This window comes from Leuciscus leuciscus (genome assembly GCF_965113295.1).
Source record: "Leuciscus leuciscus genome assembly, chromosome: 21".
Lineage (NCBI taxonomy): Eukaryota > Metazoa > Chordata > Actinopteri > Cypriniformes > Leuciscidae > Leuciscus > Leuciscus leuciscus.
In genome coordinates, this window is record NC_138745.1 from 24,500,581 (window position 1) to 24,525,688 (window position 25,108).

The 25,108-nt window shown below is 40.9% G+C and overlaps 1 protein-coding gene across 4 annotated transcripts in view; it reads left to right on the forward strand.

Annotated features, from left to right (window-relative positions):
- The first annotated feature begins 453 nt into the window (after positions 1-453).
- Positions 454-25,108, forward strand: part of srcap (Snf2-related CREBBP activator protein) — a 30,552-nt gene continuing 5,897 nt past the window's right edge. Inside the window, exons 1-34 of one of the 4 annotated variants that reach the window (XM_082151195.1) lie at positions 454-1,082; positions 3,231-3,312; positions 3,648-6,571; positions 6,808-6,849; positions 7,419-7,676; positions 7,768-7,953; positions 8,035-8,175; positions 8,278-8,473; positions 11,557-11,726; positions 12,584-12,671; positions 13,558-13,647; positions 14,335-14,505; positions 14,617-14,855; positions 14,943-15,120; positions 15,219-15,355; positions 16,006-16,175; positions 16,338-16,530; positions 16,712-16,848; positions 17,007-17,193; positions 19,632-19,801; positions 19,950-20,098; positions 20,191-20,406; positions 20,508-20,672; positions 20,832-21,005; positions 22,021-22,335; positions 22,453-22,616; positions 22,899-23,209; positions 23,331-23,533; positions 23,685-23,854; positions 23,973-24,169; positions 24,303-24,417; positions 24,500-24,619; positions 24,732-24,911; positions 25,010-25,093. In XM_082151195.1, the coding sequence (XP_082007321.1) occupies positions 4,127-6,571; positions 6,808-6,849; positions 7,419-7,676; positions 7,768-7,953; positions 8,035-8,175; positions 8,278-8,473; positions 11,557-11,726; positions 12,584-12,671; positions 13,558-13,647; positions 14,335-14,505; positions 14,617-14,855; positions 14,943-15,120; positions 15,219-15,355; positions 16,006-16,175; positions 16,338-16,530; positions 16,712-16,848; positions 17,007-17,193; positions 19,632-19,801; positions 19,950-20,098; positions 20,191-20,406; positions 20,508-20,672; positions 20,832-21,005; positions 22,021-22,335; positions 22,453-22,616; positions 22,899-23,209; positions 23,331-23,533; positions 23,685-23,854; positions 23,973-24,169; positions 24,303-24,417; positions 24,500-24,619; positions 24,732-24,911; positions 25,010-25,093 (7,761 nt within the window). In that variant the 5' untranslated portion in view covers positions 454-1,082; positions 3,231-3,312; positions 3,648-4,126. Of the gene's footprint in view, positions 1,083-1,193; positions 2,369-3,230; positions 3,313-3,647; positions 6,572-6,807; positions 6,850-7,418; positions 7,677-7,767; positions 7,954-8,034; positions 8,176-8,277; positions 8,474-11,556; positions 11,727-12,583; positions 12,672-13,557; positions 13,648-14,334; positions 14,506-14,616; positions 14,856-14,942; positions 15,121-15,218; positions 15,356-16,005; positions 16,176-16,337; positions 16,531-16,711; positions 16,849-17,006; positions 17,194-19,631; positions 19,802-19,949; positions 20,099-20,190; positions 20,407-20,507; positions 20,673-20,831; positions 21,006-22,020; positions 22,336-22,452; positions 22,617-22,898; positions 23,210-23,330; positions 23,534-23,684; positions 23,855-23,972; positions 24,170-24,302; positions 24,418-24,499; positions 24,620-24,731; positions 24,912-25,009; positions 25,094-25,108 lie in introns of those variants that run through there. The other 3 variants (XM_082151196.1, XM_082151198.1, XM_082151197.1) reach the window with 3 other exon arrangements.

A 25,108-nucleotide genomic window follows, 5' to 3' on the forward strand; every position in this document is an offset into this window, starting at 1 on the left:
CTTCATACTTTGGGAGAGAAGTGCACGTATGTGTGTTATGTCTATGTTTTCCACAGTTGAAGCCTTTGGAAGTCTCCAACAACCATCATCCAAACACACAGAGTGGCACGAGGCATCTGTTGACTGGACAAAAGGAGTGCACGTCTTGTACTTGCAGCTAAACTATAGGATTAGAAATACTCTTGAGATACAGGACATTCTGGATTAATTATTTGAGCAAAACAATTTTATACATTTTAAATATGTCCTTTTCCCTCTTGAAAAGAAAAACAAAGATTAATTATTAAACAAATGGTTGGTTATTTACATGTGTTAGTGTATTAATTCATTGCACAAGTATAAATGATGCATGGTGTATTATTGTCCCTTCTCAAAATTTCAGATCCAAATTGTGACTTATCAGACTAAACTTTGCATATGTTCTTTTAATTAATATGTGGCCCATGTGCACTAAAACATTGTCACCATAAGTAAAATTCAGGAGATCTGAAAGTGTATCTCGAGTCATAATTGTTAGCATAATATTTGTTAGTGTCTGTGGTTAAAAACTTCCTTAAAATGAATCTAAAATTAGTGGATATAATCATATTAATAACGTTTACCTTGTCAAACTGCTGCCAGTTAGGCAGTGAGAGATAATATTTTAAAAACTAGTTTGAAAAAACAAATATGTGTTATAAAGTTCCGTGAAAACAAGTCATGGGTTTGTTAGAAATAGAAAAACAAAGTGAACTTTCAGTAACGGCTGAGGTATCTGTGCTGTCTCAGAAGCCTGCAGTGAGTGAAGTGCGCGCTGAAGCACGTCTCGCGAGATGTCTATTCGCTCCGCAACTTGGTCAGCAGTCGCTCGTTCCTCCATTTCGCTGCGTCGAAAGTCTCCTCCCCGCAACCGCTAGATTCAGCGATTCCGGACCCAGTCTCTCTCGGACCGTTCTTTAACTTGATCCTACGAACCTGCCAGTACCTCACTGGGTACCGAGAGACAGTTCGGAATAGTCTCAACACGGATTGAGTACGATTTGAAGCGGATGGCGACTCCTTCAGCGAGAATTTAGTAAAAGAAAAGTGCTCGGAAATTTCAGGTAGGTGGGAACTTAAGATGGCGGTGGTGAGAGGAGGGGGGGATGCTGGGGAGGAAGTGATAGAAGAGGGCGGGGAGGAGGGTAAGGGGGTCACTGGGGGGGATTTTGACATGGCGGGACAAGTTGACTTTCAAGCGCTCGGGTGCTTAAAGTATGGGTTGTGTAAGATTAAGAGTAAAGTACGGCCTTTATTGAACTGAATCGATTTGGATCAACTGCACATTTGTATTATTGCACCTACCTCCGTATGGTCTAATTTAATTGCAAAATACAGAATTGTACCCAAATCCGTAGTAAGTCAGATGGGTTCCGGTTTCCTTTGTACCGCACACTTTTGAGAAGGCAAGCTGGAAACGAAACTGTCGTCTGTCACTGCGAGTGCAACAACAACCAAGTTGTTATATTGTGCGTTTTACTTTATTCTCCAGTACGTTTAAAGTGTCCTTATTTAAAGCAGTTATTCATATAAAATTTAATATCAACCAATGCACTGCTATAAGTCATGATGATAAAGTTAATCCAGTATATAGTAAGCATGACAGATTGTAGAATTATTGACTAGTGATGGAAAGTCCAACTCATTTCTGCGCATCAGTTATTTCGAGCAAAGAACCGACTCAGTGATTCTTTGTCATCCAGTGGTCCCTAAATAACTTCCCTAATAAAGCTACATGTAGGCACATTTAGCTGTTTATTACCTATCCCTTATTACTTTTGTAATTACAAGTTATTTGGAACCTAAATATAATATTGCATACATTAAAAAGTACTGAAATGCACTCATATCTTGCCAAATAGTTTACAAAGGTTTTAATCAAATGCTAAAATGATATTTATTAAAAATAAAAAGTGCAACTGTTTCGTATGCGTGTTGATCGAACTGTCAAACAATTACGTGACCGTATACTTCTTTATAAAACTCTCATACGATTATGTAGCTTAATTTTTTAAAAAAATTAACAATCGGGTATGAAACTAACTTTCATTTCGAAAAGATCCGACTCTAAAGAACGACTTGTTCGCGAATCGGGCATCGCTAGTTGACTGGCATTTTTGTGTAGCGTGACCCCGCGCAGTGACGTCAAGACGTCGTTCCTGTAATAGGTGTTATAATACATATCCAATAATATGTTTGTTTTTGACAAGTCTTTAAAAACCATCGATATGGATAATGACGAGATATAGTTTATTCTTGATCATTGCATAACTTCTTATGGAAGCCGATGTATACACGCGCGCTCAGTGCCCGAGCAGTGTTTTCAGCGCGCGCGTGAGAGCTTGAGACGGTGTGTGTATTTATCGGTGTGTGTAAATATCAATGTGTTTGTCTGAGTTAGATAATAACAGTCACCCTCTCACACACTATTACACAAAACAGTCAAGGAATGTAGCTCCCTGTCATTTAAACGCCTAGAACATAAATGAAACGTTATCGTGTCTGTCGGCTCCATTGCAACGTCTATAAGCTATTAGCATTGCTTGCTAGCCTGCTAAAGGCCCATGTGTGTGCGCCCGCTTCTTGTATACAGAACTGCCGGCTTGCATTCCTTATCTGTGTTCGATATTACACGTTAACCGGCATACTATCTTATGAAGTTTATGAACAATCGTGGGATAATAACGTCTGAAAAAGCTGTAGCAGCTAACTCGTCGCTAAAGGCTAGCTGAACGTGAAGCACCCGCACTATTGTACTGAATGAGACTGTTTGTCCGGCTATATATGTCCGGCTATACAACAGTTTTTCTTTTTAACCTTTAAGTGATTCGATGTGTTTTAAAAGGTGTGGGGAATTAATGTTCCTGTTCAAAACCACAATATTTTATTTCGTTAAGTATATGCTCGATAGAAGCCGGCAGTTTGAAAGCAAAAAAAGCATTTCCTATAGTTCTAAAAGCGAGTACTGCCAACAAACACCATTTACTCGAGTTTGCTCTAAATTATTTTGCTACACTTGCATTTTAACCACCGACCACGTAGAAATGATAGGGTTTTAAGGAGATTACATAGTCCTTCTGCAGCTAATTCATCTATAATTTGCATTCTAAAAAACACGTTTTTATTTCATGTGGCATTATGCACTTGCTGTAACTTCAGGATAATAGATTTGATGTTACATTAATGAAATTCACTCTAATGTTTATCTTTAGACCCTCAGATGCAGCGGTACCCTTGATCTCAGCATCCTGGAAGTGGAAATCACGGAAGAGACTGGTGCTTCATCACATAGAGGTATTTATTCATTTCATCCCTTTTTAGTTATATGCAGACCCACTCAGAATGTGCAGCTGTAGTAGAATTACACACTTCCCACAAAACGAATGTCTGTCACCCATAAAATTCTTTAAATCTTCCACCCCTTGCTTTCGCTCTCTCAGTTTTGATAACACCATGTTTAAATACTGCTTGAAAAAATTATGTTGAAACAAAAATGAAAATTTGACCAAAAAATGTTGGGAGATTTCACATAGGTGTTTTATTGGTTTAGATGTTCATTTCAACATGCGTTTCATGTATTTTTGCATTTTGTAAAGGGTTAGTTATGACGCGACTCACTGTTCTTTCAGGTTCAGTGTGTAGCACTGCTGGTTCTGAAGCAGGGCAGTCTGGGGAAGAGGCGGTGCAGCAGCACACCTGTCCGGCAGTGGCTGTGCTGGGTGGCACCTCCGCGGCTGCACAGAATGTGGCTGGGCCACCCCAGCATGCCCTGCAGCCAGTCGCAGCTGCCACTCTACCACCGTCATCGGTTAACATCGGCACTGGATCTCAGCAGCAGAAAGGAGACTCAAAGGCTGCATGTAAAGAACAGATCATCACTCGCGTTCAACGAAGCAGCGACATCAAGGAACCCGAGGAGATATTGGTGGTCCAAAGAGGACTGGTGTCAGCTACTGATAAAAACTCACAAAAGCTTACAGACGCATTGGAGGGTCAGACTCCCTCAGACAAACTTTTTGAGAGCGGGACTGATAGTATTGGGCAAAAACAGGATTTGCTTTACGGGTGTAACTCAAAGCAATCAAGCCTTGCAAACAGGGAGGTCGATATGGCGGAAGGATCCAGCACAGGACACTGCCAAGATTGGAGCCAACACCCTGGAGATGCAGGGGGTGTCACTGCCCCTATTGAGGCAGAAAAGGGACCCTTGCCTCCAGAGACAATCAAATTGGACCACAAGAACAAGTGTGGAACGCACACACTTGGAGAAAGCCCCTGTGACCCAAGAACAGAAGTCATGCCACCAGTCTCGAGTGCAGTTAAGACAACAGACAGAGACTTGGAGCAGCTTCAAACAACTCCCCCTTTTCAGACAAATCAGACTGCCGCATCATCTGCGTTTGACGTCCTACAAGAACAAAATACGGCAAATTCAGCGAAGCAGGCTAGTAAACTTGACTCTAAGGAGGCTATGGAAGTTGTCACACAAGATCTGCCTAAAACAAACAAAGAAGGTGCCGTCAGTCCAGGTAGACAAAACTTGTCAGCTGAGGGAACAAAACAAGGTATTAGCGGAAATTCTCTTTGCTCAGGATATTCATCATCAAAACAAGGGGGGCAGCACATTACCCCTGAGAGTGGAAATAGCATGCAAAATGACTCCGATAAGGGCAGCTGTTATCCCTCAGAGGACTGCAGTAAAACACAAAGGGCTACACAAAAGACAAGCCCCCTTCATAAAACACCTGGCGTGCCCACCCCGCCTGAGAATACAAAGTGTGTGCAAGAGCTAAGCTCTCAGTATGTACATGTAAGTGAAACCCCCCCAAAAATTCTGTTGGGTAAAGAGACTAGTGCAAGGGAGGGACATGGCAATAAGAAAGTCCCTGTTGATGGAGATCTGTGTTGTAACGTGGCTGCTAAAGAAGTATTTCACAACATTTCTGTTGATGAACCAAAGCTGTCTGGGCATGTGACATGCATTGACAATGTACAGGTCCCCATTGTGAGTGAAAGGTCACAAGTCATGGTTTGCGGCTCCTCTGATTTGAAGCAGAATGACAGTGCCAATCCAATAGAAATATCTATGTCCTCAAATCACCAACAGGATAGGAGCATGCTGCTCGCTCACACAGAGAACTGTGTGACTTTAGAGGGTCAAGAATCAGATCAGCCAAATCTTTCTGACTCTATGGTCCAACAATTACAAGAGTCCATTCCAGCAGATCATAAACTCTCACAAATTCAGATATGTCTGAATGACAACCCAGATATCGTGACTGTGGAAGAAAGGCAGGAAGTGAGTGCAGAGGCTCTCAATGCTGTCAAGGTGAAAGATTTGATTGATGCAGGTATTTTAATGCAGCCAGATTTGGAGGATACATGGCTGGTTGTAAGTGAGATAGACGGGCAGTCCGAGCATGCAGAGATGGAGGTCAGCGAGGAGTCTCTGGTGCAGTGCCCCGAATCCCAGTCAACTGTTGCTGTATATGAATGCACTGTGCCCTGCTTTACATCAGCTGCCATTCACAGTGAAGTTAAGCTCCTGTTAACTGACAAAGAAGAGGAGGAACCAATGGAAACACTGACACAAGACTCACAAGCCCAGTGTAATCTAGGGACTCATTCTGATACACTCAAACCCACAGAAGATTTAAGGACCATACCTTCTATGCAAAAAGAAGGATCTATAATTGTCAAGCAACATGATGATTCAAGTCCCACTGATCTTGCAAACACATTGACAGGGTTAACGTCCACAGTGTTGGATGTCACGCTTAACTCTGTGCAAGAGCAGCAACAATCTGATGTAGTGGAGAAATCACAAGGTGTGTCATTAATTTCATTGTCTTGTGGCACGATTGACCCAAAGCTATTGATCTTAAAGAAGGCTGACAACCCTATCCTTAGGCAACCTTCTTCTCTGTCAGCTAGGATCTCAACCAATCAGAACTCCCTTGTCCAGGCTGGATCCCCCAGTGATGGATTAAATAAAGCTTCAGAGTGCCTTGCTAAAACTGATACAGCTGGAACTCCCACAGTAAAGGAGGATGCCACGTTACCTGCTGACCGCCCTGTCTCAAACACTTTCTCTTTGTCTTCTCAGACTGTTTCCACTTCTAATGTTCTTTCACAGAACAGATCTGTGAAAGAAAACATAAATAAATCAAATAGTTCTGGCAAGATGCTACAAAATGAATCCTCTGCTAACACTTCATCAGCTTCAGTACAACTCCATAACTCACAAAGCCACTTTACTCTATATACTGGAGATATGTGCAGTACTGTATCTAGTGTTGTCCCGGAGGGGAATCAGTGTAAACCGTCATCGGCCGCTACAGCATGCCAAGATTCAATGTCTTTAGGAGGTGAACTGGAGTTGGAGCAGCAGCAGTTGCCGGACAAACTTTTGTCAACAATGCAAAATGTTCAACACACCATCCTGGAGCCACTTGATGCTTCTGTAGAAGAGAGCAGCGATGGAGAGGTTGACAGTTCTATGGAGGTCCAGAATGAGGATAGCAATTCTATGTCCAGTCCAGCAGCGAACAAGGTAAAAGCAACCAAACTATTAACTGTTATGACTTGTACATCAAATACAACAAATTAGACTTAAGATCACTGCTACATCATTGTTCATGTTTAGTCACAATGAAGGCATCAGAGGTAGTCAGCAAAAGTGTTTTTATAATTCAGATAGCTTGTGTACACAGTCCATAACAGTTTCAAAGCCATAGTCTGATGCTAGTGCACTTCTTGGCTGTATATTAAGCCATGTGTGTTTTCCAGCATGGGCAGAGCAGGACAGACAGAAAAGGCTTGTTATTGAAGGTAAGAGGTGACAGGCATCCTTCAAATCTGATCGTTGCAAGCTGATGCGATGATCCTGCTTCTTCCAATTAGTGGTTGACCGATATAGGTTTCGGTATGTACTATGTAGAAAAATACAATTTAAGCCTAACAAATATGCTGACATTAAAGTGGACATTTATTTGACCAAATATTTAAATTCACAAAAAGGGGGAAAGTAAAGGTTTGTTCAATCAGCCACGCTGGCATAGTTTCTGACTGATGCCAAAAATCTCCAAATGGAATATATATCGGTCTGTCACTGCTTCAACTCACTTTCTTACATTTATAAAAAAAAATTCAAGTACAATCTGGAAGGAAAATAGAGCTGAGTGTATGAAACTGTTTTATCACCTAGAGTAGCATGTATTATTTAGAAATAAGGAGAAATCTTGTAAGATGTTTGCTCACCAAGATGTCCTTGTAGACTTTCCTGTTTTTATGAAGCTCTTTTTATCTCTTCTGGGTCACTCTATCTCTCCTTTGTACTCTACGCTGAATAATATTGTGCTGTCACAGTCAGATACACTGTTTTATTTGTCTGTCCCAAGGTTTGCCAGTGGATTGCAGGCAAGGTTACAGCAGCCTCTACTCCTTCCTCTTCCCCCGTTCCATGTCCATCTCCATCTCCCTCATCCAGTGACTGGATGCGTTCTCACACAGGCAGAGGCTCACCTGTACTCAACTCTCATGGCAAAAACATGCCCTCCACTTCCTCCCACGGTTCTGGATGCTGTTCTCAGTCAGAGCAAACAACCACCATGAAATCCACCCCGAAGCACACAGACATGGCAGAACTAGCAAAACATGTGAGAGAAGGACAAATTACATAACTTACTCTCTGAAACAGTGATTGACATTCATAAGTGGACTTTATTCTTGTTTTTTTACTTTTAACAGGAAGCAGAAATAGAACATCGAACCCTTGCACTGAAACGTGAAGGTTTCTGGTCCCTAAAACGTCTGTCTCGTTTAACCGAACCAGTCCGGCCAAAAGTTCATTGGGATTACCTCTGTGAGGAAATGCAGTGGCTCTCTGCAGACTTTGCACAAGAGAGGCGATGGAAAAGAGGAGTGGCCCGAAAGGTAAATGTTACATTCAGGCTATCCTATTTGAAACATGCTTTTTGTATTTTGAAAATCTCACCAGTCTGAACTAATTTTCAGGTTGTGCGGATGGTGATGCGCCACCATGAGGAGCTTAGGCAGAAGGAAGAGAGAGCGAAACGTGAGGAGCAGGCCAAACTGAGGAGAGTTGCTTCTTCTATTGCCAAGGAGGTCCGTGCCTTCTGGAGCAGCGTTGAGAAGGTGACTTTCATTGATGTTGTTTTGTTTTTGGACAAAATCTTTTGTACTAAAGACTGTAAATGATTCACACTTTAACTGTTTCCTGCCCATTTCTGTACACAGGTGGTCCAGTATAAGCAACAGTCCAGACTGGAGGAGAAGCGGAAGAAGGCCCTAGATCTCCAGCTGGATTTCATTGTGGGTCAGACAGAGCGTTACTCTGACTTGCTAAGTCAGTCCCTGCATGCAGCTCCTGAACACAGTTCAGACACTGCAGCTGTCTCAAAAGAACCACAGCTGAATGCTGTCGATGAGGATGGTGAGGACTGACTTTTGTTTTGTTTTACTGTGTTGTTGTTCAGATTAAGTATCTTTGAACTAAATTACCTAGGGCTGCCCCCTAATAGGCGACTAAACATTAGTCATCGAGAAGAGGCTTAGTCGACCAAAATTTGTTTAGTGAATGTATGAGGTCAGTTCCACAGAGAGACTGATTTTTAACAGTATCTAATGTTGCGTTCAAAACCTAGCAAACATGGTATTTCTTTATTATATTAAGCTTGTGCTTTTTTGGTTTGATATTTTATGTAGCTTAATGCAATGGTATAGGCCTTATTCGCAAACACCGGAAGTAGCTAACCGCGGCCATATTGTTGACATGACATCTGTCCTGCCCCTAGCCGCACGCAGATTTGAGTTGAGGGGAGCAGTAGCCTAATGGCTTTATCTCGTCGGTATCAAGAGAAGATAAGCTTGATTGGTGTGGACCCATATCAAATAGACCCAATAGCCTTATTTATAATAGAAAGATCCGTCCTTATTGCCAGCCGTAACTTATCCGGATTCCCAGAGCTGCCAACTCTCACGCATTCACCGTGAGACACACGCTCTCACGCCACACATCCATTTTCTCACGCACAGAAAAATCGCGAAGCAAAGAGGACACGGAGACCGACAGACTAGACAGAGCAGGTTACTTATGATAATAAAAAAATCTCAGCTCTCAGATTCTGTCACTTTTATTACGAAATTCATCTGCACCGTTTTGGCGCTTGTAAATGTGACGTGACAGATCCCTAGCGGCACGTGAACCGATCATCTCTAGCTAGTAAATAAACACGAATGAACAATGTTGAAAGATACAGTAAGTTACAACTTACCGAAATGTATATTCCTCATAATATCGACCAATCAATCATACAAACAAAGGGGTCAATAAATCAGTTGGAGAACAATTGTCACATAACATTTACCTCAGGAAAGCCATTTGATGACCATAATATATAGACTATAGCACGTTAGTTGGCTAGAAAAAAAGAGCTATAGAGAGTATTTTGCTAAGTATGTGTACTATATTACATATTATATTTTTACTTGTATCATTAAATAAAGTTGTTATTATAATAAAAAAAACGCATTATATCTCTCTCTGTATGTTTACAGCATTCAGTGAGTTGTTTTTTTCTTGAGAAAAATTAATTCCTATCTTGTGGTAGGTTGGCCACAAGATAGAGAAACTCCAGATTAATGCCCCCCAATCCCCCCTAACATGTGGTAAAATGATGGGAACAGACTTTGCTGTGGGGAGTTGGCTGAAAGTTTAGCCTATATTTATCCTAGCTAGCCACAAGTCTCTCCTGCGCTGGCTCAACTCCTCTGTTTCCTTCCCTTCACGTTTTCTGACAGTCGGTATAGCATAAAAACTAACTCCGGGGTTCTTATTGCTGTTGTTAGAACAGCCATGTATTACACAATAGGGATGTCCCGATCCGATCACGTGATCGGAAATCGGGCCCGATCACGTGTTTTCAGACTCGATCGGAATCGGACATTACCTCCCGATCAGGACTCGGATATATATGTATATATATTCTCATTATTTTTTAACACATCTATAGTTATGCGGTGCCACAGAGTTACGCCGGTTTCACACTGCACGCGAGCAGAGCGTATGGAGCGCAGGAGCAGTGCGTATGGTGAGCAGGAGGATTCTTATAATGGATAAGTTGGCATTGCTTTATTTCATTTTCAAATACATTTAAGAGAAAATACTTGTCAAGAAGCTTATTTTATTAATAATTTCATTTATATAACTTTTGGTTCATCTTTGTTTTTATTGTTCTGGCAACAAGTTTGTTTTTGGACATGTGTTTTCTTTTTAAATTGCTGTTGGTCATTTGATTGACTGTTTAAAACACAATAGATATCATCAATGCGCTTTTTGGGTAAAACTGCGGTGTATTTTGGCCATGATCAATGCATTGTCACTTTAATTCAGCGTAAGCGGCACAGCAAAAATAGACTCGCCGCAGAAACGATCGCGGCACTGCTGCTCTGCTCTGCTCCTGCTACGCGCAGTGCCGCGATCGTTTCTGCGCCGAGTCTATTTTTGCTGCGCCGCTTACGCTTAATTAAAGTGACAATGCATTGATCATGGCCAAAATACACCATGTAAATACATACACCGAAATAAAGCAATGCCAACTTACCCATAGAGTACTCTGTCTGTACACACGCCGCGGTTCAGCCGCGCGTGACAAACGCTGCTTGTGTGAAAGCAAAACGCGCGTGTCCTGCTCCTGCTCACCATACGCACTGCTCCTGCGCTGCTTACGCTCTGCTCGCGTGCAGTGTGAAACCGGCATAAGAGTTAGGAGTGCAGTTCCTAAAAGCACATTACCGGCTTTGCAAACACTGTGGCACTTTTATATGTTATTTGTTTACATGCCTGCCGGGTATTTTAAGTTGAGGTGCTATTTGTTTATATATTAGACTTTTTTTTATATTTACTGTTGCACTAAAGTCCAAAAGTGAAGAATTTGTTATTTATTACTTGATTGTTCACAGAAGTGCTCTGTTTGTTAACAGAGTTGTTGAATGTTAAAATAAGGTGAATTAAATAAAAAATAAGGAACATCCTGGATCTGTTTTTTCGCTCTTCTTTATTCTTTTTTTATGTATTATAGAAGTATCGGATCGGGACTCGGTATCGGTAGATACTCAAAATCAAATGACTCGGACTCGGACTCGAGGGCAAAAAAACCTGATCGGGACATCCCTATTACACAACACACCATCGCGCTGTTTAAAAAAAAAAATACAGCGATAATACCGATGCTGCCTCGCTTGTCAATTGACAGACTGACAGTTGCCGTGGTTTCTATGTCAACAACATGGCCGCCGCGAACATTGATGACGTAGATCGAATAAGAACTATTGGAAAAAACATGGCTCAAGTGTCCAAATTCTGTGGGGCCTCTGTACACACAATGATTGTGCTTCAATACATTTAGTGAATTGAAAATCTGCTCTTGTGAGTGTTTTTGTGTGTAGTATGGTTTGATATGGAAATTATTATTTACACTTTAAGTTAGTTCATAAATTGTCCCTTTTCTGCTGCAGATAGAGACTTTGAGCCGCCTTGTGAGGAGGATGATGACGAAGAGACCATAGAGGTAGAGGAGCAGCAAGAGGGGAATGATGCAGAGACACAAAGGCGAGAGATAGAGTTACTGAGGGAGGAGGGCACTCTGCCTCTGGACCAGCTACTCAGTACTTTAACCCTCCCCCAGGTATAGCAATCTCCCAGGATCAACTCCAACACTCATTGGTCACATGCACTCTAGTTAAAGGGTTAGTTTACCCAAAAATGAAAATTATCCCATAATTTACTCGCCCTCAAGCCATCCTAGGTGTATTTGACTTTATTCTTTCAGCCAAACACAATCTGAGTTATATTATAAATATTCTGGCTCTTCCAAGCTTTATTATGGGAGTGAATTGTTCCTTAGATTTTGAAGCCCAAAAAAGCACATCCATCCATCATAAAAATAATCCACACTGCTCCAGGGGGTTAATAAAGGCCTTCTGAAGCGGAGCAATGTGTTTTTGTATAAAAAAAAAGCCCTATTTATAACTTTATAGACCATAATCTCTGGCTTCGGTAATGGCCGTACGTGAGTATAGTTCTGACGGAAGAGTGAAATCTAACCAAATCAGTGGATAATTTTCATTTTGGGGTGAACTAATCCTTTAAATACTGTTTAAGGGTGTGTTCACACTTGGCATGTTTGGTTAGATTAAAATAAACCCTGGTGTGATTGCTCTTTTAATGCGGTTCATTTGAATAAGGATTAAAACTGCCATCCCAAACCTGGTGCACACCAAACAAGAGGACTGAGAAAAAAGATTTATTTAATTTTTGGTCAGGACCAAGTGAACCGAACTACAAGTGTGAGCACACCCTAAATGCAGTTGTCACCTCCAAAACCTATTAGTGTTTACGCAGCCATTGACTCCTTGTCAGAATTCTCTGATTCATGTGGTCCATCACTGTTCACATCAGATGTTTCAGTATGGCATCATATATATATTTTTTTTTTTTCTTCAGTTCTCACATATTTAAATAGACTTATTTTTCCTTGCAAAGGTTGTTGAATCAGAAGAAGAGGCCTCAGATGCTTCATCTTCTACAGTTGAAGATGAAGACAAAGAATTCAGTGCCAATGAAGAAGATGGTTAGTAGAGTTTTATTTACCGTATTTTCCGCACTATAAGGCGCACTTAAAAGCCTTTGATTTTTTCAAAAAACGACAGTGCGCCTTATAATCCGGAGCGCCTTATATATGGATCTGGCGCCTTATATTAATGTCTGTAAAACAACCGCTGACTTAAACCTTTTGTTTATACTTTCGCCTGGCACCGGAGCGCGAGCCTCCGCTGACTGAGCGCGCACCTCCCCAAACAGACGAGGCATTTATACTTGACGCAACTGTTTTGTTTTAGACTGAACACCAGACCATACAACTGATTTAGACGCGCAAACTGGGTGCTGGTGTGATGAGATGTACTAATATCCGTCTGCTCGGGCAGATTCGGCTCAAAGTCGTGCATCTTCGGATGCGGAGGCGCGCGCGCTATCACAATGACGTCATTTTGCCGCTCGCGCGCCTCCGCATCCGAAGATGCACGACTTTGAGCCGAATCTGCCCGAGCAGACGGATATTAGTTTTGTATTACCTTCGCGCTCATGCGGACGCGTCGAGTATAAACAAGGTTTTACAGCTCAGCCACTTGTTTTTTCATATTTTTTTGCAAGTGGTAGATCTTGGTTTACATTTGGACTTTGGATGTGATCTTAGGCTTGAAAAGGTTGGTGACCACTGCATAACGCAAACCCAGTCAAACGTTTGACTGCAGTATCTTCTATTCTATGCGCCTTATAATCCGGTGCGCCCTATATATGAAAACAGTTCTAAAATAGGCCATTCATTGAAGGTGCGCCTTATAATCCGGTGCGCCTTATAGTGCGGAAAATACGGTAGATAGACAGACACTTAACTTGGGTATCCTATTGATTTGGACAGAAAGATATCACTTGAATGATTCTATGCTTTGCTTCAGCGAAAGATGAAGAAGACACTATTGCAGCCCAGGAAGTTATTGAAGGAGAGGGAGACCATGCAGAGGAACTGGACGACCTTGCTAAAGAGGGTAAATTAAATACTGAAATATATTTAAGTGTAGCACTATAATTGAAATACACACAACACGCTAATGGTAAAATGTTTGGGGTATATATATATATATATATATATATATATATATATATATATATATATATATATATATATATATAATTTTTTTATTTTTTTAAGTCGCTTTTGCTCACCAATGCTGCATTTATTTGATCAAAAGTAATATTGTAATATACAGTAATATTGTGAAACAATTTAAAACTGTTTTCTCTTTTGATACGTTTTAAAATGTAATTTATTCCTGTGACGGCAAAACTGAATTTTCAGCAGCCGTCACTCAAGTCTTCAGTGTCACATGATCCTTCAGAAATCATTCTAATGTGCTAATTTGGTTAGCAGTGTTTAAAACGGTTGTGCTACTTAATAGTTTTGTGGAAACCGTGGTACATCTTTTTCAGGATTCTTTGAATAGAAAGTTCAATCACATTTATTTGAAATTTGACGTTTATTAGAAAGCTTTTTAAACATCATAAGTTTTTCTGTCATTTTTTTTTTATCAGTTTCAATAACAGTATTCATTTCTTTAAAAAAAAAATCTTGCTGAACTCCAAACCTTTGAATATTTTACAAAGAGTGTTTAATTATGACTTAAGCAGTAATTTCTTGAGGTCATATTGTTACTTGTTGTTTCTTTATTTCACAGGGGAGATGAGCATGGAAGAGCTCTTAGAGAAGTACAGAGGAGCGTATGCCTCTGATTTTGAGGAGCCCTCAGCATCACCACATTCCTCAGAAGAATCAGAGGGAACTGAGGAGGAAGCGGAGGAAGAGACGGAAGGAGAGGACAGTGCTGATGATAGTGGCTCCTCCTCAGGTGAGCTGACATGTATGGTGATAGAACCATTGAATCTTATGAATTATTGTATGAAATGTCCAAATAAAGCACATCATCCGATTTTCCTACTGTGATCCACTCAATATTCAGGTTCCCAAGCGGCTGTAGACAGTGACGAAGAAGAGGTGGATGAGGATGTGCAGGAGAGTGATGATGAGGAGGATGATGATGATGATGATGATGGAGGTGAGGGAATGGAGGTTCTGCTGAGAGAGGGAGACCATAGTCCCACTGTCACGACAGCTCCCCGACCTAAGAAAGAAATCAGCCACATTGCTGCTACTGCTGAGAGCCTTCAACCTAAGGGATATACACTGGCAACAACAAAGGTAGCAACACAAACCCTCAGAAACAATGGCTGAAGAACACAGTTTCTGTTTATCATTAACTGCAGTTTGTTTTCTTTTTAATACAAGGTCAAAACACCAATTCCATTTCTGCTTCATGGTACTTTGCGTGAGTACCAGCATATTGGACTGGACTGGTTAGTCACCATGAATGAGAAGAAACTCAATGGCATACTTGCAGATGAAATGGGGCTTGGCAAAACAATCCAAACCATCGCTCTGTTAGCTCATCTAGCTTGTGTAAAGGGTAAGAAGTCCACATAAATACATAAATCCCTATGATGTGTTTTGAAAATAAAATTGATATATGCAGTTCGACAAACATTTTCTCTGTTTCTCTTACAGGTAACTGGGGTCCACATTTGATCATTGTGCCCACCAGTGTAATGCTCAACTGGGAGATGGAGTTGAAGCGTTGGTGCCCAGGGTTCAAAATCCTCACCTACTATGGCAGCCAGAAGGAGCGCAAACTCAAGCGACAAGTAATGAATACAATAATGAGCATATTTATTACAAATTAAGATATTTTAAAAACACAAAAAAGACCTTTGTAATGGGAGATTTTAGATTTTCATTACTTACTTTGATTTTCATTAACATACACAGGATTGACTTCTATGTGTGCTGCTGACCATGTGATATAATGATTGATGTGAAACGCCTGCGAAGCAGGAGAAGAGGGGGAGAGCTTTGAAGGCTGAAGCCCTGACCCCTAAGGTCAAAGGGCTGTCCAATTTAGGACTTGCAGGCTGTAAGTTAAGCTAAACTAAAGTTCAGTGTATAATAGGATCACTGGTGGAGTGTCTTATCCATCTATGGAGTGTTTAGAGAACCTTGAAGATAACAGTATAAAGACTGGCCTGCCTCTCTCTCCTGGTCACACTTGTTCCACAGACTGTACTTGTGACTTCTGTGTGGCAACTGGGCCTTCTTGCAAGAAATAAATTACTTTTGAAATGATTATTTGATTCCAGACTGTCTCTTACGCCAAAGATGATTGTTTAGTGAATTAAACTGCCACAACACCTTTTAAAAACACCTTGCAAAACACTTTAAAGCAGTTATTGTGTTCATTTAGCCTTTCAATCCTTGTGATTTTAGAATAGTTTTTTCTCTTTTTATAATTTCTCAGGGCTGGACCAAACCCAATGCTTTCCATGTTTGCATCACCTCGTATAAGCTAGTACTGCAAGATCATCAGGCTTTTAGACGCAAGTCTTGGAGGTACCTTATTCTGGATGAAGCCCAGAACATCAAGAACTTTAAGTCTCAGCGCTGGCAAAGCTTGCTCAACTTTAACAGGTACTTGTATACAGTCGTTTCTATGATGCACTTGATAATTTATCACTACAGGTTTCATTCTAACTTAATTTTTTTTTACGTTTTATGTGTAAAGCCCATATAATTATGAGAATGTAATGAGTTTATTTACTATTTTGCCTCTCAATTCTGTCTTCCATGCAGTCAAAGGCGATTGTTGCTCACAGGTACCCCTCTCCAGAACAGTCTAATGGAGCTTTGGTCTCTTATGCACTTCCTCATGCCTCACGTTTTCCAGTCCCACCGTGAGTTCAAGGAGTGGTTCTCAAACCCGCTCACTGGCATGATTGAAGGGAGCCAGGAATACAACGAGGGCTTGATCAAACGACTTCACAAGGTAGTACCAGTTTATGAAGTGTGTTGGACATTTAGTTTGACCCATTTCATTTCTGGATGTAGCGCAAACACAGGCAAAGTTCATAAGAGAAACATGGGAACTGTGTTTATTTGTAATATTACAGGGAAGCATTTATGCATTTGGCTTTACATAAGCTTCCTTCATCTCCCTCTCTTTCTAGGTGCTACGACCCTTTCTGCTGCGAAGAATAAAAGCAGATGTGGAGAAACAAATGCCCAAAAAATATGAGCATGTTGTGCGCTGTCGACTCTCGAAAAGACAGCGTTTTCTCTATGATGACTTCATGGCCCAGGCCTCGTGAGTAACCAGGGCAAGCTGTCATGGGTTGGGTTGAGGAAGATACTTTGAAGCTCAGGCCTTGGATGATTATTAATTGGCTAACTTTGTTCATACTTTAGATGGTGTGTTTTATCTTTTCTTAATGTTTGTCTTTTTTTGTGCCCATGTACTCCCAGGACACGAGAGACTTTAGCCAGTGGTCATTTCATGTCTGTCATCAACATCCTGATGCAGCTGCGGAAAGTGTGTAATCACCCTAACCTGTTTGATCCAAGGCCCATACATTCTCCCTTCATCACAAAGGCCATCATCTATTCTACTGCTTCACTGGTTCAGCGGGCTCTTGAGACCTCACCATTTGAGGTAAATTGTAGAAGACCAGCAATTACTAAACCTTCACTATCCTCTAAGTTTGCTTGTTTATCTATAATAGGTGTGTCCAGTCCTGCTTCTGGAGGGCCAATGTCTTGCGGAGTTTAGCTCCAACCTGCCCTAACACATTTGCATCAAAGTTTATAGTAGTGCTGTAGCGGTGCGTCGACGCTTCAACGTCAAAATTACGTCGACATCATATTTTTTGCGTCGACGCTTCTTTATTTATTTTTTTCACCATTCCCGGAGGTACAGCTCGCCACACACACACACCGCCCCCTGTGTTATTCTGTCATGTTTTCTCCCTTTCTTTCCAAACCACGACAAACGCCAGTCTCCTTTCTCTGCAGAATGCAATAAATCCGCTCAACCAATCACAGCGCACCATTCCACGGATTGTAAACAGTACGTTAACGGCGGCGCTTTGAATACACCCGGCATCCTAGTTTTCCTTATCTACTTTGTACTTTTTGACCAACAAACAAACAAAAAAATTTATACATTTGACGGCATTGATGAACCTGTGGTGGTTTCTGCCGTAGGGAAGAAACGTAAGCCATCGAAATCTAATCATTTACATGAGGAGATTAAGAAGATGAGGCACGCGGGAGGAGGAGAAATGCCGACTGTTGCTTGTTCTCAAACGACAGCATCAAACTTCTGTCACGCTGACACATTAACCCCAGGGGATCTTTTAAAAAACTTTCAATTCTTGTACTCAGTCAACGAAAACCGAGCAGGACCAAGCCATTTTACAGCTGATCGCCGTCAAAAAAGTTCAGGAGGTATTTCTTAGCGATGGCTGATTGAATGTTTTTTTAGTCCAGTACGTGCCTGTATATAAGATTAGTATTGACCGAGTTCAGAGGCTGTCATATGTGGATCAACTTACCGTACTTTGTTGTGTATTTTCAACAGTTTAAATATGAAAAATTACTTTTATATTGATTCAATGGATTAATTGCATTTTGGGGGGAAAAAGTGTCATGAATTTATTGAATTTTTGGGGGGAAATAATCAGTTTTTATAATAAATCTTTGAAAATCTAAATCTGGATTTGAATTATTTATGTTATTATAACCTAAAGATGCTATGTGAAAGTTTGAAACAGAAAATTTTATACTATATTATTCAGAAGTAAACATTGTAGCTGACAGAGTGTTTATGTCAGAATGTTTATTTTTAAACCACAACCTTCTAAGTGCTTCTTTTACCGATATATTTACCGATATCTTTTGCATTTCTCATCCAAACAACGTCAAACTTGGCACTGCACTTACTCGTGCCCAGACAGCTGTCGAGTTTGAAATCCATAGGAGTAACGGTTCGAGAGATATGCGAATAACAGACAGGATAATGAATTCCAATAATCGCCCGACTAATCGTTTAATTAATAATCGTTTACCCCAGCCCTAGTTTATAGTAATCCTGAAGACAGTGGCTGTATTTTAAATCACACTCTATACCCTAATGTAGTGCACTATTTGAAGGGACAGCCATTTGTAGTGCTGTCCAAAACCATGGTTAATCCCACAGTGCACCTCAATAACGAGTGTATAACCGATGTACCTTCAATGGCTAGCCGCTAGAACATACCCATGCACTGTGAGTGTTTTACATTAAAGATGCATTCACACCATGTTGTAATTACTGCCATTATGTGATTTCAACTTGTAAAAAGCGTTCACATCCTCGTAGAGCTCATAATTACAGCTTGTAAAATGGGAGTTGTCTGAGAGCTCCCACTTGTACCATGTGACTGTTGTACCACCTGACCGCTGCAGATTCATTTAGGCATTGATAATTGATAGTGGTGCCATACAAACGCATCATTTACAGTCCGAGGACGTGAACAGCTCCGAATATAACGTCAAGTGTTGTCATCTTGAGACTACGGTAATTATGACATGGTGTGAATGCAGCATAATTTCCCATGTCTTGCCAGGAGATAGTGTTGCTTTCATTCACCCATTTAGTGGACTGTATTAGTAGAATGATGTAGGGAATAGTGAATGAGGGAATATGGGGCATTTTTGTATACAGCCTTGATTAGCTTGTTCAGGTGTGTTTAATTGGGATTAGAGCTAAACTCTCGCAGTATGGTGGAGCAGGACACCTTTGATCTGATTCTGAACCCTTTATTATTTTCTTATGTCTTTTGGACAGGGGTGGGCAGTATTCCCAAAATTACAATGTTTTGTGAAAAGCACTATACAAATAAACATGTTTTTTTATGTGGAGTCTTCGAGCTCTGTATTTTCATATTTTTCCATGTTTTTTCCATCATTCCCATATGTAAATAACAATGAAGTAGCCCTGTCCATTGATCACATTATGTTCAGAAGTTTTTTTAAGTCATATTTGTGTTTCTTTTTTCTTTTCCGAACCCTCATTGAAGGTTAATTAAAAAAATTATATTCTTTTCAAAGCGCTGTGACTTGTCCATATTTGACCTGGTTGGCCTGGAGCAGCGCGTGTCTCGATACCAGGCAGATGTTTTCCTGCCTCAGAGGAAAGTGACACATCAGCTTATTCAGGAAATCATGGAGTCCCCTGACCCTCCTCCCAGACCGAAGCCTGTTCGCATGAAGGTCAACAGGTATGTTGTTTAAAATAGTTAAGCACACAATTCTGATGTATAATATATTCTCTTGAGTTAAATAAATTCTTTCTTTTTTTTTTGATTTTTTTTTTTTGATTTTGTACGTATCTTTTAATAAAGTTTCGGCATGTGCTTGCTTCTGCAGGATGCTCCAGCCTCTTCCTAAGTCTGATGGGCGTTCAACAGTGAACAGCCCTCGGTCAGCGTGTCCTTCCACCACCACAGTTCAGACTCCAAAGCCTCTAATCACAGAGGTTACCCCTTCACAAGCTCCCTCCCAGCCAGCACCTCAAGGTCAGCTCAAGGGTCCAAGCCTCACATCCTGGTCAGTGTCTTTCACGTAATGGTGTAATTGGGAAGAGAATAACATTTTACTCTTATTTCAGTTTGTCCTGTTACTCCTGTCACTACATTAAGAGCTCCAGTGGCTCCTAGTAGCGTCCCTTCTGCACCTGCAGTCAGGCCACCAGCCCCCCAGCCAGTGACTGTGCGTCCCTCAGCACCCTCCAGTATCACAACTGTGTCTGCTCCCCCTCAACCACCAAGCAACATTATGACTCAAAGGGTCCTGCTCAGTCCAGATATGCAGGCTCGTTTGCCATGTAAGTTAATTGCATCACACTTGTTTCACTTCATTGTTTATCGCCATGAAACAATAGTTGCACATAGTTCAATTATTTTCATTTATCTCCCACGTGTACAGCTGGTGAAGTTGTAAGTATCGCTCAGCTGGCCTCCCTGGCAGGCCGACCAGTGTCGTCCTCTCAGGGCAGTAAACCAGTAACCTTCCAGCTACAGGGCAACAAGCTCACACTCTCTGGGACTCCGCTGCACCAGGTCCCTGTTCCACAGCCACGACCCATCCAAGGTATCCACTGTCTTCCACATAAATAGAAAAAAAAAACAATCTTTGTGGATATAATCCACTGCCTGCTTTTGGATAGGTTTCGCTTTTCCTGCACGCCTTCAGTCTTTCTGTGAGTGTATGGTGTAGCCTAACACTTTCTTCTGTGGTTGTGCCCTTTAGGAAATGTAATGCATCTGGTTTCCAGTAGTGGGCAGCACCACCTTATTAGTCAGCCAGCTCAGGTGGCAGTTCTTCACACAGTTAGTCAGACAGGTAGCAGCTCAGCAAATCCCTACCCTGCCAGCACAACCCCAACCTGCTCTGGACTAGCATTACCTTTCACCGCTACTCAAGGTATTGGTGCTGTCCTTGAGTTCCTTCTTGTTTGGGTACAGCCTGTATCCTGGGTACCAAACTACCTGTTACTCAGCAGAGCATGTGCATGGGTATTCTGTCACTGGTTCTTTTTTTGTAACTGCATGTGACAGCTTATTTGGATGGTTTGTTGGCTACTTAATAGGTACAGTTGAATTAAGTATTTTAAATCTAAACAAGATAAATGCAAACAACACTGCAAATATTCAAATGTTGTAGAGGGTACATGATGTTTGAAATGGTTTGGTTTGTTTTGCATTTTTATTTATTTGTTATATATTTTATGTAGTTAGTGGATTAAATTGTTCTCATTTCAGAATTTTTCTTTATTTCTCGTTTTTTGTTTTATTCTGTTCCTTTAAGTCTAATGTATGCAGGTTAAATTTATGAAGTTGTAATTGTCCATTCTTCTATAGAGTTAAAAGACTGTAGAATTGAACTACCATTCAGTTTGTGGTCAGAATAGTTTTTTTTCTTTTTGGAGAAATTATTTTATTCAGCAAGGATGCATTCAATTTATAAAGTGACAGTAAAGACATTTATAATGTTACAAAGGATTTTTATTTCAAATAAATCTTTTCTATTTTCTATTCATCTTCTTTCTACTTTCTATTCATCAAAAAATCCTGAAAGAAATGTATCAGTGTTTCCAGATCCAGACATATTAAGAAGCAGTTTTTCAACATTTTTAATAATAAGAAATATTTCTTGAGTACCATATTGAGCATATTAGAAGGATCATGTGACACTGAAGTCTGTTGTAATAACTTTTCACAATATAACTGTTTTACTGTATTTTTTTATTTAAATAAACTTAAAATCGTACTGACTCCTAAACTTTTGAGCAGTGGTGTATTTGATAAATGCAAGACGTTGTATTGATAGCTCTGCTACTGTAATCAATAGTCTGGTGCCCAGTCTAACTGAACTTTCTTTCCAGGCGAAATACTTGTGTAGTTAGTAAACTCTTTCGCTCTCTGTTTTTTAATTCCAGTCCCAACATCCATAGTAAGTGGACCCGGAATTGTAAAGATTGTTGTACGACAGGCACCAAGTAAAGAAGGAGGGTCAATCCCTACTCTGGCCGTGCCTCCTTCTCCTCGTCCTGCTCCTCCTCAGTCGGTCACCCTTCACCCACATGGCACTCCAAGCACTGTTCTTAGAGTGTCCGCTGCTTCACAGCCTCCACACCGGCCTCCGGTTTATGCTGCTCCACCCCGAACTGTTGCTTCCTCCCAGACTCCACCCACTCGTCCTGTGCTGAGAGTAGTACAGGGACCTGCACCACCACCAGCCCCAGAACCACCAGGTAAGTTGAGCCCATATGTGGTTTTGAGAATTTACTTGACAGAAGTTTATGCAGTATATTAAGGTAAAAAGAATATTAAGTAGAATAATTATGCATTCAATACTCTGTACTTCTCAGTTACGAAGGCAAATTCATCATCAGTACGTGAGGACAGTAATAATGATGTGATAACTTTGCACATGAGCACTCCTAAGCCTACATCCTCATCTCAGAGTAGTGGGTCAACATCTCAGCGTCCCCGCATTCAGCCACCGCCACCACCACGTTCCCCCTTCTACGTGGTAAGAAATGGAGTTGTTAATCTTACATTGATTAATTTTTAATAACTCAAAATGGAGCATAACACTGTTTCTACTTTAAATCTCAGTTTAATGACAACCCACATCTGAGTGTGTAATATTTTGCAAATATAGATGCTTCTTAATGCAAGCATCAGTAACTACATCATAATGCATTTAGGTACATTTTCTGTACCCTTATTCTTAGTATAAAAATGTTGTGACCTAATTAGTTGTTTGTCTGTGTCTGTAACTCTTACTTATTTGTTACTTTGGTTCTGACAGTCATGGCTTGCAGACAGGCGAAAGGCTCAGCGAGATGACAGAATCTCTCAAATCATGCGCATCAATGAGCTGCACTGCAGTGCTAGGCCTGTGTATGGCCGTGAGGTGCTGGACTTTCTAACCTTCCTCCCAGGCCCTTGTCCATCTCCGCCACGTCCTGTTGTAAACAACTGGAGTTACTCTGGTTATAGCTCCTGCCTCACTGCTCAGTCACACGATATCAGTAGTATTTTGGAAAAGAGCAAAGTCCTGAAGGAAGCCATCAACAACTCAGAGGACAAGCTTCAACTTCTCTCTGAGGTCATAGAGAGGTATAGCTCACAAACATACATAAAGCACTAAACTTTTATTTGATTTAGAAATGAAGTATAAAAACTGCATCTGAAAATAATAGTGTCACACTGCGTTTAAATGTGTGCCCTCGTTCCACAGGTTCACTTTTGTCATTCCTCCAGTAGAGGCAAAGCCTATCACCATGCACAGCTGCCACCCACCTCCCTCCCTCAGACACCAGCAATCTCTTTTCTCCTCTGTTTTATCTTCCCGTCTCTCCCCGCTTACACACACGCTCCATCGCATCCAGTGTAACATGAGGACACATTTCCCTGACTTGAGGCTTATTCAGTATGACTGTGGTAAGTACTGGGACCCCAGAGTGTGCATTTTAGTATTTCATTGTACTTAAATGTACCATGTTTATACGTAATAAACATAGAATGTGTGTTGTACCAAAAATACAAAAATATATGGACAATAAATGTTTTGTGGCTGTTTATCTGTGTTTAGGTAAGCTGCAGACACTCCACCTCCTACTTAGAAAGTTGAAGGCAGGAGGGCACAGAGTCCTCATCTTCACTCAGATGACACGTATGCTAGATATACTTGAGCAGTTCCTCAACTACCATGGGCACATCTACCTGCGGTTGGATGGAAGTACACGTGTAGAACAGAGACAGGTGAAGTACTCGAATTGTGTATTTGTGATTTTCATATAACTTGACTTGGGCAAGCAGAACAAAGAATGTGTTTTGTCTCTCAGCTGTGACATTATTGGAATGTTTTTCTACCTTTCAGTCTCTGATGGAGCGCTTCAATGCAGACCGTCGCATATTCTGCTTCATCCTGTCCACCCGCAGTGGAGGTGTAGGTGTAAACCTGACTGGGGCAGATACAGTGGTGTTCTATGACAGTGATTGGAACCCAACCATGGATGCCCAAGCTCAGGACCGGTGCCACAGAATTGGACAGACAAGAGATGTCCACATCTATAGGTAAAGGCAAAACTCAAAACGTTTTTTAAATTATTTTTTTATACATACAGGACCAATTTTTGTTCCTTTTTAAATAAATAAATGATTAACATTGTGCAAGCATGTTTGACATTTTAAAATGTTATTTGTTTAGGCTAATCAGTGAACGCACAGTTGAAGAAAATATTCTGAAAAAAGCCAATCAAAAAAGGATGTTGGGAGATATGGCTATTGAAGGGGGAAACTTTACCACTGCCTTTTTTAAGGAGGTATGCTTTAATTTTAATGTAGTTTTCACAGTGAAATCCTAGATTGGAATAAACTTTGATTGCCCAACTCTCTTTCCCACAGCAAACTATCAGAGAGTTGTTTGATGTGTCAGAGGGAGAGAAGAAAGTGGCTGAACTGAGTGTGCCTCAGGCAGATGATGATGAATCCATCAATAAACAACACACCACCATTTTGGAACAGGTAATTTTAAATGTATCCATTTGGTGTATTTCATGTATTTGTTTGTTTCTAAGAAATGTATTCAATTTGTTACAAACATTGAACATTTTATTTTATGTGTTCTTTATACTAGGCCCTGTGTCGTGCTGAGGATGAAGAGGATATTGTGGCTGCTTCTCAAGCCAAGGCTGAGCAGGTGGCTGAGCTTGCAGAGTTTAACGAGAACATCCCTCTGGATGATGGTGACAGCCGAGACCAGGAAGAGGAGGAGCTTTCCAAAGCTGAGCAGGAAATAAATGCCCTGGTTGAACAGGTAGTCATGATATTTATGCTTTTCTTTATAGAATGTGAATTTACCTGTTTTTATCATAATGTTTTCCACTAAATTTCAATTGTCCCTGTTTTTAACAGCTCACTCCCATAGAACGATATGCCATGAATTTCCTTGAGGCTTCCCTTGAAGATATTTGCAAAGAGGAGCTGAAGCAGGCAGAGGTAACAATTAAAACA